General features: G+C 43.8%; 1 protein-coding gene across 1 annotated transcript in view; it reads left to right on the top strand.

Annotated features, from left to right (window-relative positions):
* The first annotated feature begins 7,632 nt into the window (after positions 1-7,632).
* The window catches only part of MAN2A1 (mannosidase alpha class 2A member 1), a 168,161-nt gene continuing 161,349 nt past the window's right edge, over positions 7,633-14,444 (top strand). The window contains exon 1 of the mRNA XM_044264348.1: positions 7,633-7,925. Within this exon, the coding sequence (XP_044120283.1) occupies positions 7,791-7,925 (135 nt within the window). The 5' untranslated portion in view covers positions 7,633-7,790. The remainder of the gene's footprint in view (positions 7,926-14,444) is intronic.

The raw sequence follows: 14,444 nt of genomic DNA, 5'->3' as shown, positions 1-14,444 counted from the left end.
CCCCCTCTCCACTCCCTGCCTCTGCCTACTTGTGATCTCTCTGTCAAATAAATTATAAATAAATAAAAACAGTATCAGCATGGTGTCACCTCCCTATAGCTCTAGTCCCACAGGACGATATTGAACTGGAAGGACCTAATGAGAGAGACAGGAGAGATGGATTGTTCTGTTCCTGAGAAACCATCTAAACTATAGCCCAACAGTTTCTAGACTTACACAGAAGCTTGAAGCTATAATTGAAGTCCGGTGGAGTAAGATGGAAAGTCCTATGCTCTACTGAAACTAAGGAGCTTGATAAGAAATGGTTTGATAGAAGTCTGTTGCTCACAGGAAGCTTATCTCTCCTAGGTCATGGAGGTATTGCAGGGCATTTCACCAAGACTGATCAGATATGCCTGTCTTGTTTACATAGACACATGGAAGATCAGGTGGTGGTGAGGCTGTACCCCCCAAACTCCATCTCTGACCTTTCGTATATTGAAGTAAGAATTATTTTCAGGAGTTTAGGACACCTGTGAGATTACCTAACTAACTGTACTGATTGATTGTAGGGGCTTGGACCAAATATCTTCCATTCATCTTAGGCCACAGCAGATGAAAGTGACCATTACCATGATCATGATGCCTAGCAAGATGGCCAGGTAACTTGAAGGATAAACTGTAAAAAGGCTCCCCATCCAGAGCCAACACAGCTAAGTATGTCTCAGGTGTTGTTGAGACTGACCTGAGAAAGCCACACTGCTTTCTCCCTAAGGTAGAAGATAATTGTTCCACCTTTCCTGATTCATTAATCTAAGAGCAGTAATAGGTGTTAGCATTTGAGTATATTCTCCCTTGACTGGCAGCGGGAGGTCTAGGGCAACATGATTGTCTATAATCACTTGCATTAGAGATTTTACACTGGTTTATGTTTGTCAGGCAAGTATAGGTCTGATGCCCACATATGTACTCTACTATTAGGAGTTTAAGTGTCATTTATGACAACAAGGGTGGGTCAGTTTTGTGTCCCTTACAGTGGACAAATTCCTTGATTAGAGCTAAATAATTTCCTGCAAAGTAGGCTACAGTGCTGCTTCTGAAGAGGACAATCTGGCTATGAGAGCCAACAAGCCTAGCCCTTTGGTATGGATGGTTCCTGGTGAACTAGATTCTACTAATATAGAAGTTTGTAGTGACTTCGGCAATGGCATTTTGCTGACGTGGGGATCAAGGTTTAATTCTTCAGTGTCTGCAGGAAAAGCTGTTAAGATTTTTTCAGTAGGGTCCATAGGGAATGAGAGATGCAGCAATCAGTGAAATTCTGCAGTGGCTTTGGTCTGGAGAAAGCATACAAGAGAACTTTTTTTCTTAGACAAGAAGGAGAGACCACAGTTGACTGACGAGAATACCAGGCTAGGGGTGAACCACATATCCAGAAAATTAATCTTGTTCTGTCATTTCAGGTTGAAGTCATCCACCTGAAGGAGCAACAGTCCTTAGTTTATGGTCTAAAAACTAAGGATCTTACATCTAGGAGCCTAGGATTTAAGTTAAGAATGGGTATTCAATGGCCAAAATTAACAAAACAGGAAACAACATGTGTTGGAGAGGATGTGGAGAAAGGGGAACCCTCTTACACTGTTGGTGGGAATGCAAGTTGGTGCAGCCTCTTTGGAGAACAGTGTGGAGATTCCTCAAGAAATTAAAAATAGAGCTTCTCTATGACCCTGCAATTGCACTACTGGGTATTTACCCCAAAGACACAGATGTCGTGAAAAGAAGGGCAATCTGTACCCCAATGTTTATAGCAGCAATGGCCACAGTCGCCAAACTATGGAAAGAACCAAGATGCCCTTCAACGGATGAATGGATAAGGAAGATGTGGTCCATATACACTATGGAGTATTATGCCTCCATCAGAAAGGATGAATATCCAGCTTTTGTAGCAATATGGACGGGACTGGAAGAGATTATGCTGAGTGAAATAAGTCAAGCAGAGAGAGTCAATTATCATATGGTTTCACTTATTTGTGGAGCATAACAAATATCATGGAGGACAAGGGGTGTTAGAGAGGAGTAGGGAATTTGGGTAAATTGGAAGGGGAGGTGAACCATGAGAGACTATGGACTCTGAAAAACAATCTGAGGGGTTTGAAGTGGCGGGGGGGTGGGAGGTTGGGGTACCAGGTGGTGGGTATTATAGAGGGCACGGACTGCATGGAGCACTGGGTGTGGTGAAAAAATAATGAATAATGTTTTTCTGAAAATAAATAAATTGGAAAAAAAAAAAGAATGGGTATTCAAGGTTACAAAGGCATTCTGAGATGATAGGCTAGGACAGGTGTCCTCTAAGTGAGATCCAAGAAAGGCTTAATGATTCCTTTCCCAATTCCTGACTTCCCAGGTTTTAGAGTGCTCCTCTTCTACTAGCTGGGCTGTTCATTTCCTTCCATAGCCACATGATTGGGTATGACCAGTCTCTGCAGCAATCACTTTATTCTTTCTTCCAATCCACATCATTTCTAACCCACACCACTTGCTTGGATTCACTTCTCAGTGGTTTTTTGTTTGCTTTGTTTTGTATAGCTTATACCATCCCAGAACTTGTCCCACCCTAAAGGTGGGGACCTGCCAGGACCTCTTTAGAGTTATCATCTCATACTCATGGTTTTCTTCTGAGCTCTAGTTCAAATATATCTTACTAAGGCATCTTAAATATCTGCTACTTCCAGTTCATCAGGTCCAATTAGCATAATGTTGTCATAATGAACAACCAAAATGAACCAGTGTGATGTTTTGTGGAATGTGAAGATGATCAACATTTCTGCAGACTATATTAAGGAGAATTGATGTGTCCCTGCACTAACAATGTGAATGTATACTATTGGCTCTGTTAAGTAATAGACAACCACTTCTGCTGGTTTTTCTAAGTAAGTATAGAGAAGATGGCATTAGCTAAATCAGTAGCTGTATAACAAGCAGCAGGGACTGTGTTAATTCGTTCCAGCAAAAATACTGAACCTGGAATGGCAACCCCAGCCGGAATTACCTCCTGGTTAAGTTCACAGTAATCCACATTTTTCAAGATCCATGTGACTTATGCAGTGGCCAAACTGGTGAGTTAAATACGAATGTGACAGGTATCACTACCCCTGCTTCTTCCAAGTCCTTTCTGGTGGTATTGTTTCTGGTTTACGATTTTGGAAGGCAGTGAAAGTTCCAGGAGTGTCCCACGTGGCTCCTTACTGCTATAATGGCTATAATGGCCTCCACCTCATGGGTTACAAAGCCTACTTGGGATTACTATTAGTTTTAGAATGGAGAAAATAAACACAAAGTTCATGCATGGACAAAATGAACTAAAAGAACCAACATGAGCTAAAACTCATCTAAGTACTGACCAAGATTAACTGTGGTTGGAGCATAAAAGTAGCATTTTGTATTCTTAGGGATTAGCATCAGTTCAGATCCAGGGTCTAGTAAACCTCAAAAGATCTGCCCATTTCATTTTTTTTCAGCACATTGTCACTCTAGTAGATGGCTTCACAGCTCTTTGGGGAAGGATTGGGCAAACATTTAAAATGGGTATTGTAGCAGTGGTACAAGTCTTTCCTTTTTTTTTTTTTTTTTTTAAGAATTGGTAAAATTAGGGGCACCTGGGTAGTTCAGTGGGTTAAGTCTCTGCCTTTGGCTCAGGTCATGATCTCAGGGTCCTGGGATCGAGCCCCGCATCGGGCTCTCTGCTTAGCAGGGAGCCTGCCTGCCTCTCTGTCTACTTGTGACCTCTCTCTCTCTGTCAAATAAATAAATAAAATCTTAAAAAAAAAAGAATTGGTAAAATTATATATTTTATATAATGTATTTAACCCATTATATCTAAATATCATTTCCAAATATAAGCAATATGAAACATTGAGATATTTTACTTTTTTAAGGATTAAAAAATAGATGTTTATTATGACATTGTACATAATGGCAGAAATCTGAACATGATCTGATGGTCCATCACTGGTACTACTGCTGTGATCTGGGCAAAGTCCTTCCTAAAGGAGACTCTCCTTCAGTCAAAGGGCTCTTGGTCTATGAACTGGTTTAGGTCTGAATACTGCATGAGAGGCTGTGATTGTCCACTCTACTGACTAAAGTTAGATTTTACCTACCTGGGCTAGAGCTTTTACTATTATAAATATCAAGCAGTAAAAATTAGGTTGGCTATCTACTTTGTTCCTAGGGCATCTCTGTGGGGTAAGGCATCTGACGGTACATACCTGCTGCCCTTTAAGGCAAATGTACCCACATCGTATTTAGTGCCCAAGTACTGCTTGTCCTCTGCTATTCTCAGGTCCTGTCATCTCCAGTGAAATACAAGAGTCCATCTTAGTGGTGGCATGCTCTGTAGTCATACATGGCCTACAGAAGGGAACATCCATAGTGATTTTCAAAGACACATGTCTTCCTCTAATTTAGTTCTCAATTTTTCAGTGAAAGGAGTGTCTCTGGGCCTTTGATGGAATGCAGTTGAGGAAGGGTATGCAGGTCGTATATGGTAAATCCAGAATAATATTTCCCTAAATCTTTGGATTCCCCTTTCTACGTGTCTGGGAAACTTGGGCACTTTAAACTAAAAAAATGGGTCCAAGTTTCCATCAATCAACCAAGCGAGCTGTTAGAACCACCTCTAGCTGTGTACGTTGAAACATCTAATTAACACTATAGTAATAAATTTGGCTCAATATAGTGTTCTACTCCATCCCCCATAGTCTAACACCTTTAGAAGCCATTCCCACACATGTTCTCCAGTTCTCTACCTATGTATAAACATAGGTAGAGTATCAACAAGGTAAATTACTTCTGCCTATATATCAATTTTGGTGTTTATTTCTTCCTTCACCACATTGTGCACCTATCCCCCAGAAGCATGCTGAGATTTGACCCTAGTTAAGAGTGTAGTGGCAACAGAGGATGATTGTGGTGGGTTGTGAGGAGAATGTGAATTCCCTCACAAGGCATTGTCCCAAGGTGGGGTCGTCAAAAAGTTTTCAAGCAGAGGAAGCCCACCTCCTCAGACACTGGAAGGCAACCTACTGTCATTGGTAAGAGAGGCACAGAATAACTTAATGGTTCAAGATTGCCAGTTTCATTTGGGTCCAACCTATTCTGAGTTTTGAAGCCCTATTATTTAATCATCAATACTCGAACTTTTACCTGAGAAACTTGGCACATCTGTGAATTCAAAGCAAGTTGAAATTCAGTGACCCCAAAATTAAAATTTTGTGTTCAATTTTCAGAAACACCATTTTTGTTGCTACAATAAGAGCCTCTTTTAGAATTGTTATAGAAGCTCTTTGGTTCTCGTGCCATAACTTTGATCTGTGCTTGTCATTCCTCTTTGTAGGTATTCAAAGGAACTCAAAAGAATCCATCTCACATCACAGTCCTTATAGTCACCTTACAGCCATAACAGTTAAGTTCCACTGTCACTTGGGCACCCCCACCCTGGGCACATGCTTCAGCTGGTTCTTCAATCACAATCAGCCACAGGCAACTGATTAATTGGAAGGCCCTGTGTGCCATGAATCACTTGCATCTCATTTCCGTTTGGCAAAGAGTTCAGCACTGAGCTCAGGCCAAAAGCCCAATCAAACGAAATTCCTAACCCCATTTTCCCAAGGCTAGCTCTTGGGGTTACAGGTAAAGCTTAATGAAAATAAAAAGGCTTAAGCAAAAACCATTTTAAACTATAACAGAGAATTAATGAGAGATTCACTAGTGGGAAGACAACCCTCGAGAATAGACAAATAGCAGTGATAAGGACCTAACCTTATAACTAGCCCCTGGGCTGGTAACTAGAGTTCTCCAAGAAAGGTCCCCAATTCCTCCAGACTTTATTGGAGAGGGGAAGAGTCCTCTCACTGGATGGCAGAGAAGTAACACCTGCAGAAATATGCCCCGTGGATCTTACTACAAAGCTTGTCTCTAGAGAGCCTGGAAAGATGTTCATGGGGTAGTGGCTCACCTTAGCGCCTCCACCACAGAAGCACTAGAGTTAGGGATGAAGGGGGAAACTTCTGACCTCCAAGCATTATTGGAGTTTGGCAGTGGAGAAAGCCAGGTACGCTGTAAGTGCCTTGCCTACATGGACACCAAAACCAGCAAAAAAATCCCTTTTCTTCCTGTAATGTCTCTTCAGCGCCCTCTACTGACAAAGCTTCAGCGGCTGCGGGCAAAGGAAAACTTAAAAGGGCTCAGATCCATTTTCACCGAGCAGTCAAAAAGGGCAGATTTGGAACAGCGCGGCAATAGAAAATAACCCGCACAAGCACCACTTCTTAGGCTCCACTCAGAGACTCTGTAGCCAGCTGTCGTTTGGCAGTCTCCTTACCCTCAGGTTTCACCAAGAGGTCACCAAAAGCTCCCTGGTTCTCGTGCCATAAAAAGAGGAGTCTGGGCAGAACGCAAAGCCCCTTTCTCCTCTATCTCCACAGCTCCTCACCGAGTTGCCGTCCCAGGCACGCCAGGCCCGGGTCCTCAAGGACAGGAAACCTGGGCAGTGAAAAGGCAGTGGGGAGAAACCTCAGCCCCTGTAGAACCGGGGCTGCTGACGCCTGAAGGTCTCTGAGGGCCTCACCTCCACCCAGGTTGCCTGCCAGTTCACAAAAGCCGTCTGAGGTCTTCTCTCCGCCTGGGCGCAGGAAGGCGGACGCGGGGCGGGCCCGATGGACGGCGTACTGCGATTGGGCGCCGGAGGCCCCGCCCCCATCCCGGCGCGTCGAGAGGGGGCGGGGCCAGCCGCCTGTACGGCTTCGGGGCTGCGGGCGCCTATTGACCCAGCAGCCGCCTAGCCGCGGCTGTTTCCTCTTGCTCGTGGCGGGCGGTGTAGGAGCGCCGAGTGGCGCTGGAGAATCGGCGCTTCCTTTCGCAGCTGCCGCCGCCATCTCCGCATTTACGGGGCGGGAAGGAGGGAGGGGACTCGCGGCTGCAGCTGGAGCGGGCTTCTCTCCGGGGACGCTCCTCTCCTTGCTCTCCTTTTCCTCCTCCGCGCGCCGCCGCCGCCCGCCCCCTGCGCCCTCCTCGCGCAGCCCGGGTCCGGGAGGAGAGAGGAAGGGGCGCCGGGGGGCGGGAGAGGAGGGCGGGCGGGCGCGCGCTCGGAGGAAACTCCTGCCGTATCCGTTCGTCCCCTCGCCCAGGGTGCACCCCGGCCTGGCCTCGGCGGCGGCGGCACCGCCGGCTGTAGCAGGAAGGCGTTCTGGCGGGGGCGGTGCCGCGGGGGCGGGTCCAGTCGTCCCGGCGCTAAGTTGTGGGGCCCGGCTCCTCCCGACCCTGTTCCTTTCCCCTAGTCTGTTCGAACCTAGCTCAGTGCTGTCGACCCCAGAGCCGCTGATCCCGCACCTCCGGGGTGAGGGGGACACGCCTGCCCTCGTCGAGAAAACTTTTCCTGCTGACTCGGTCGGGGCGGCGGTGGCAGGAAGTCCGGACAGCGACCTCTTCTCTGCCTGCCTTGCGCACCCTGCCGGGTGCGGGCGCTGAGCTCGAGATCAAGTTTGCGGGGGCCCCTTCCGGGCTGCAGGCGGGTCCCGCCTTAGGAGGGACGCCCGACCCCAGGGAGGGCGGTGGGCACGGGCGAAGGCCGGGGGCGTGTGGTGGCGCGGGAGGCAAGGTGCGGAGCGCGGTCGGGATCCGCACCCGCAGCCAGAAGCGCAGAGAGCAGGAGCCCGGGAGCTGGGAGCCTCCGGCGGCCGCTTGCAGGAGTCCACAGTCCGCTTCCTTCTTCAGTGAGGACAGTGTCTTGGCCCCGAGTCTATCGAGGAAAAATGAAGTTAAGCCGCCAGTTCACCGTGTTCGGCAGCGCGATCTTCTGTGTGGTGATCTTCTCGCTCTACCTGATGCTGGACCGGGGTCACTTAGACTACCCCAAGAGCCCGCGCCGCGAGGGCTCTTTTCCCCAGGTAAGCACCGGCGTGGGGCTCTGCGAGGGTAGGCGTGGGGGCCCGTAGTTCCTCGCTGCTTCGCGACCTCTCCCTCCTGCCGAGCCTCCGCGCCGGGGCAGGGCGAGGACGAACCGGAGGAGGATCCAAGCCTTCTCCAGCCGGGGATCCGCAGCGTTCGGACGGCGGTGGCCGCGACCCGGGAAGCCTCCTCCTCCCGGGCGGCCGAGTTAACAAAGTGCCGGGCAGCATGCGGAGGCGGGATCGCGCTCAGGGGCAGTGGCCATGTTCCCGCACTCGCATTCGGGCCTGTTGGGATGGTCTCGGGCACCTGCCAGTTGGAAAGCAGCGCCGGGTTACCGCTGTTAGGCAGCCCCTCGGCCCACACTGGGTTAAGCTGCACAGACCCCCCCGAGCGCCCCCAGTCGCGGAAATTGATCAGGCAGACCCTGTCTGGTCTGGTTTTTTCACCCCTCTGCCTCTCGAGAAAGAAGCAAAAGTTTATTACGTGTTGCAGACCTCTTAGATGTGAATCTGTAGGGTTGATTTTAGTGTCGTCATTCTTCAGCTATTACATAGTGTTTGTTTGGAGAAGACGTGGGAGCCCAGTAGGGAAGCGCGTGTTATTCTCCAGCCGGAAGCTGTGGGGCGCTCAGTCCTGCGCCCAGTGGTCAAATTCTCCATCGAGTTGGGAAACCACCCGTCTTAAGTCTTTATATAAAGTTACTAAAAATAAGCAAACAGAGACAGTCGGCTGTTTAGAAAGATGCTGTGCCGCGTATGCGATTCGTTTCAAGTTCTTTGCCTATGACCTGTACACTTCAGAAATTTTAGTAAAACTGGGTGTTTTATAGTATTCTCTAATGAATGAACCGGCAGAACTCAAAACCGTGACAAGCTGATCTAACAACTACTTGACTCAGACATATTGAACAAGCTGACGGGGTTTTTCTTTTCTTTTGTGACAATGTAAGTGACCAGAGTATCCTTGCCATTTATTCTTGTGATGTATTAAGGCAAAACGCTTGAATTTAATTGAAATTAAAACCACTAACTTCACCAGAATTCTGAAAGTGGGGAAAAAAAAAAAAACAACACCTCTTCGTGGATCCTGTCATCAGTACAGAGCCCTCGAAATATTTTGCAGGTGAAAGGTATTAAAAATATTTTAAACGCGTGTCAAAATTAGAAAATACAGTGAGATAAGCACTATGGGATGTCTTTTAAATCTTGACTTTAGAGTTTGTCCAGTGCGTTCCTGAGATTGAGTAAAAGTTTAAAAATGGGGCAAACCCTCTGAAGCCATAGGAAAAGAAGTTCTAAGCCCTGTCTAACATGTATCATTTGGCAGCTAAACTTGCAGTGATTCCCTCCCCCTCCCCATATCACATTTTCAGAATTTTCTTCATTACAAGTAAAAGCATAAAAGCCGATATATTTTACTTAAGCTGTTATCTTGAATAATGTCCTTTGGCTTTGACTTGATGATCACTTGGAAATGATTTATGCAAACATCTGGGGCTGGGGTTCTCTGGCAACCTTGACATTTTACTGTTTCTAAAGAAGTGAGTGACTCATTCAGTTACTGGGAAATATTAAGCAAAGTTAATTTCAATACTTTAATATCCAGCCTTAGTCCTCCTAAGGGGGCTTAAGTTCTGGATAGAGCAGAATGTGTTTGATGAAAAATGACAGTGGCTGCTGGAAGAGAAGGCTCTTGTCTGTTTTCTGTTTTGTGTGCAAGGGGAGAGGATTTGGAAGGTGGATTTTTTTATGCTCAAAGTTGACATTCTCAGATTTTTAGGACTGGATTTTCGGTTCAGGAAGAAAGCACTTTTTTGCTGATTTAGTTTTGGAGAACCACTGAATCCCCAAACAGGTAGGTAGAATAAGCACTCTGTAAACCTTTTACATGCCTGACATCAACCTATGTGTCTTACAGGACAAACTCGATCCCCACCACCCAACAGATGAGGAAACTGAGGCACAGAGAGATTAACTTGCCCATGGTCACACAGCTAAAAGCTGAGATTTGAACAGATGGCCCTTGGAGTCTAGGCTTCTAGCCAGTATACTACACTCTTAGTAGTTCTTCACCTACTCTTTAGGTCCCAGTCTGCCTGCAGAAAAGATCTATTGTGGAAGATAGAGCATGTTCGCTCTCTGGTTCCTTAGCTTATGACTTTTTTTTTTTTTTTGTAAAGAAGTTTCATTATGAAGCTCTAACGAATGTGCTCCTTTTCCTGAAACATTTAACACTTGAGATTTATATCTCTCCCAGAATGTCTTCTCGCTCACTTTAGAGCTAAACATTGTAATGAAAACCATTATGCAGCACAGCATCCAGCCTTTTGAGTCAGTTTTAATTTTTTTCATTACTTCTAAATCCCATGTAAACGTTAATTTGATGAGAACACCACACATAACAAAACTAGCTTGCAATATATTACATTTCTTTGGTCAATCTGAAGCAAGCTAGTTTATCACTATATATTGTTTTTGGTGTCTGGTAGAATGATTTATCTAGAAAGGGATTGATTTTTACTGAATTTTAGTTTAGGATTTAGGATTTTAGTTTCTTTAAGTCAATGTGGAACCTTCAGTAATGTGTATGGTCTATCTGGTAAGCAAGATATGTTTTAAAGCCATCCTAGATGGAGAGCAATCTATTTGCTGTTACTCTGGCTTTAGTTCTTTTCCCTTCCTCCTCCAATTCTGTGTTATTCACCAGTTGGCCAGACTCTGGGGTGGCAGTAGGCCCAACTCAAGGTGCTTCCATTTTTCCCACCCTGGAGGAACAGCCTATCTCTGACATGGTCTTTGGAAGTCTTTTCCTTTTGCTCTTTGGGGAATTTCTTTGAGGCTTGGAGGCAACAGGCAGCCTTGTCTGTGTATATTTCTGTGTCTATATCAGGGTTAATAAATCTCAGCTAGAAAAATTAACAAAAATTACTCTGTAGTTAAGAGGCTGACCAGGGCCTAATTCCTAGAAGATGCTTTGAGGTAATATAAAAATTCGAATAGATGGAAAAGAAAGACATTGTTAAGGTCCTGAAATTCTTCATCATTTCTTATAAGCAGATTTCACAATTTGCTTACTGTCTATATTGTGTGTAATGGATTGCTTATTAATGTCTTCAGTTTGGATCTGGAGAATTAAATTAATAAATAAGATCTTGTATAACAGACCGTTTTTGAATAATTAGTGTAGACTATGACCATAAGGATTAATATTAACTCTTGGAAGTGCCTTCAGAGATTAGAACTCTGATAGAAAATGTATAAGTGAAGTTTAGACTTCCTTGCCCAGATAACAGTTATCAAACAAAAAAGTGAGACTGTCTTTAAGATATTTGATTAAAAGAGTTTGGAATGTGGAGACTTTTATGCCTTTTGGATTTTTTTTTTTTTTTTTTTTAGAGGTGGGGAGGGGTAGAAGGAGAGACTCTTAAGCAGGCTGCATACCCAGTGTGGACCCTGATGCTGGGTTTGATCTCACAACCCCTAAGATCATGACCCAAGCCAAAATCAAGAGATGGTTGCTTAAGGGACTGTGCCACTCAGGCCTTTTGGATTTTAACTTTCATTGTGAATAAACACATACAAAAATATACTTAAATGTTTTATATCTCTAGTACTTTTTAAAGAGTCCATAGTAGATGTTTGATAAAAGTTGATTTTAGTTTTCCAGTTGTTTTTTCTTGCTTTCAGAAATCTGAGAATCCTAAAGATGATATATAGAAAAACATGATCTTCCTTGCTTCTGCATACTCTAGTGCACTCCATAAACTTTTGTCGCTGAGGTTTGTGCAGGTATGTGTAAGGGAGTTAGTTTCATTGTAGAGGGTATAATGTTTGAGATCTGTGACTTTGGCAAGTGATGGAACTTTAACAGCGGTGGCAGGTAGGCACTGAAGGAAGAATGCAAGAATATAGAAGCATCTGGAGAGGCTGGTCTACACCACCACCTCTTTTGGTCAGTCAGCAATTCTGCTGGACCTCCTTGCCCAGTATAATCTCACTTCCTGTACAATAGCTGTGACAAGAGTACATCCATGCATTTAGTCTGAAGGCTTAAGTTCATTATTTTTTTAATTGAATTGAATTTGTTGTTCCCAGATCAGCACCGCTCTCAGGGACTAAACAAAATACTTTTGTTTGGGAGATGTTGCAATCCTAATTATCTGAAGGGCATTTTCGCTCTGACTCATTAATTAGCATTAAAGGGTATCTGCACTGTGGGTACATTGACTAAAATCACCACTTTTTTGGTGGTTTTTACTTTAAGTCAGCTTTTGTATTTTGTGATAGCTGTTAAAACTTTGGCCTTTTTGACAGACTGGAGTTAAGTGTTGAGATTTTTCCTAGTAGTAGTAGTTCAGTAGCAGCTACTTATCCCTTGCTTCAATTTTCATTTTTTAGCTCAGTGGTCTTAGTTTTTCCTTGTTGTTCCCTCTCTTCCAGAGAGATCTTTAAGAAAATGTGAGGATATTCAACAGCTTGGGATAGGATCACTGGTTGCTGGACTGTAAAGGCCTTACCTGTGCTTTTGTCCCGTTCTGTCTTGGTGATCAAGTTCCAGGTCGCATCAGCTTTTACAGTACACACAGCACTGAAGAGAGGAGGAAGAACTCCTGAAGAGTGGATTTTGCTTCTTTTTACAGTTGTGATTAGCACGTTGATCAAGAACATGAAGTTAGACCATTTTGACTAAAATGGGTTTCTGTTTCAGTTGTAAACTTCAAGCCAAGCCGCTAATTTTGAGGTTGAAACCATGAGGAGGCTCAAACAAATTTGAGGGTTGATTGTACTGAATGGTGTTTACACTTAGTGTTTGAGAATTGCCAGATTTGCCTTATGATAGGAAATCATTTGATTTGGATGGACTAAGTCTCCTGAGGTTGAACTGTAACTCTGTGGTGAGATAGTATATAAAATGTAATGTTATTTGTGCTTTTATGCAGAAAAACTCATAATTGGTATCTAAGAAATACTTTGTTGAATTTGTAGATCTAACACACCGTTTTCTAAGTAAAAGATCAACTTCAAAGCACTTTAGCTTAAAACTTTAATACTCTACCTTTTCCTCACAAACTCATAGCTATTGATATTTGGGGCTGGATAATTCTTTGGTGTAGGGGCTGTCCTGTGAATTGTGGAATGCTTAGCAGCATCCCAGTATACTACCAAGTATAAACCAGAAACACCTTTCTTCCTTCTCCTGATTGTAGCAACCAAACAGGTCTACAGACATTGCTCAATCTTTTCTGGGGGGGAAAAATAAACCTGTTGAAAATCACTTGGCTGCGGTTTAGCCAAAGGCCTATTCTTTATATCCCTGGCTCTGTGTTATATCATTTTGCATTTTAGGAAGGAATGTTCAGAAGGCTTAGTTCTAATACTCAAAAGGATAACTAGCATTTTTTGGTGTATCCTTTCTCTGATTGCCTAAAAATGCACTTATGTTTTCAGGATCCTAAATTGCAGTATGTTAGAGAAAATACAAGGGTAGATATTATGTTCATATGTAAATTAAAGAAAAAAATAGAGGATTATTATAATGAAATTTCCTTTTTTAAAATTGAATATACTTATTCTGAGAAAAACTTCATGGCTAGGTGATAGTAAATAGATCATCTTTTACTTTTTGCTGGTTGAATTAGAGGTTGAAAGTAGTCCAGGTTTAGTCCCCTTATCTTTTAGCACTGAAGGAAAGACACACTGATCACTAATACGGGAGTATAAAAGTCATACACAAACATAATTTGAGATGTCTGAAGGTTTCTTAAGTAAGCTTTATTTCTGTTAATGCTGATGATTCGAGTTCCTGCATTTTGTATTCCTTCTTGAGAAAAAGCAGGAACAGAAACTGGAAAATAAAGTGGATGGAGATTTCCTTCTTGTTCAATTCATTTTGTTTTAAATAGCCTTTTTTAAAGAAAGGATGGTGGAAGTGGGGTAGGAAAAGAATGAAGTTCTTGGCAGATGTTCTCCTTCCTTTTTTTGTCTCCAAGGTCTCTGGTCTTGAACTCTGCCTAAGTCAGCTAACTGTGAGCCAAATCTGGCCCACCACCTGTTCTTGTGGGGCCACATGCTAAGAATGGTTCTTGTTTTCAAATGGTTAAATATTTCATGGCTTGGCCATACTCGTTTCTCTACAAATCTTCTCTGGCTGCTTCTGTACCATAAGAGTTGAGCAGAACTGAGTAGTTGCCACAGAAACTCTCTGGCCCACAAAGCCTAAAATATTTGCTGTCTGTCCCTTGACTGAAGAAGTTTGCCAGTCCCAGATTTAAACTGTATTTCTCTATTATTAACATTGGAGGCAAATAGTGTGGTTAGATCCGTTGAAGCAGAGGTGTGTATTGAAAACAAAATTCTTGTCACCTGGTTATTAGATAAGCATTAGTGAAACTTAGTTTGTGTTTTGAGACTGTGGTTTAAAACTGGTGTTATATCCATGTTTCATAGATTTCCCAGGTACCCTTGGGGAACCTCTGTGCTGGAGCATGGACATGCTTGACATGTTTAATTTGTTTC

Source organism: Neovison vison, chromosome 1, assembly GCF_020171115.1.
Source record: "Neovison vison isolate M4711 chromosome 1, ASM_NN_V1, whole genome shotgun sequence".
Classification (NCBI taxonomy): Eukaryota; Metazoa; Chordata; class Mammalia; order Carnivora; family Mustelidae; genus Neogale; species Neogale vison.
The sequence above is the reverse complement of the archived record's forward strand: the minus strand, read 5'-3'. Positions and strand labels throughout refer to the sequence as shown.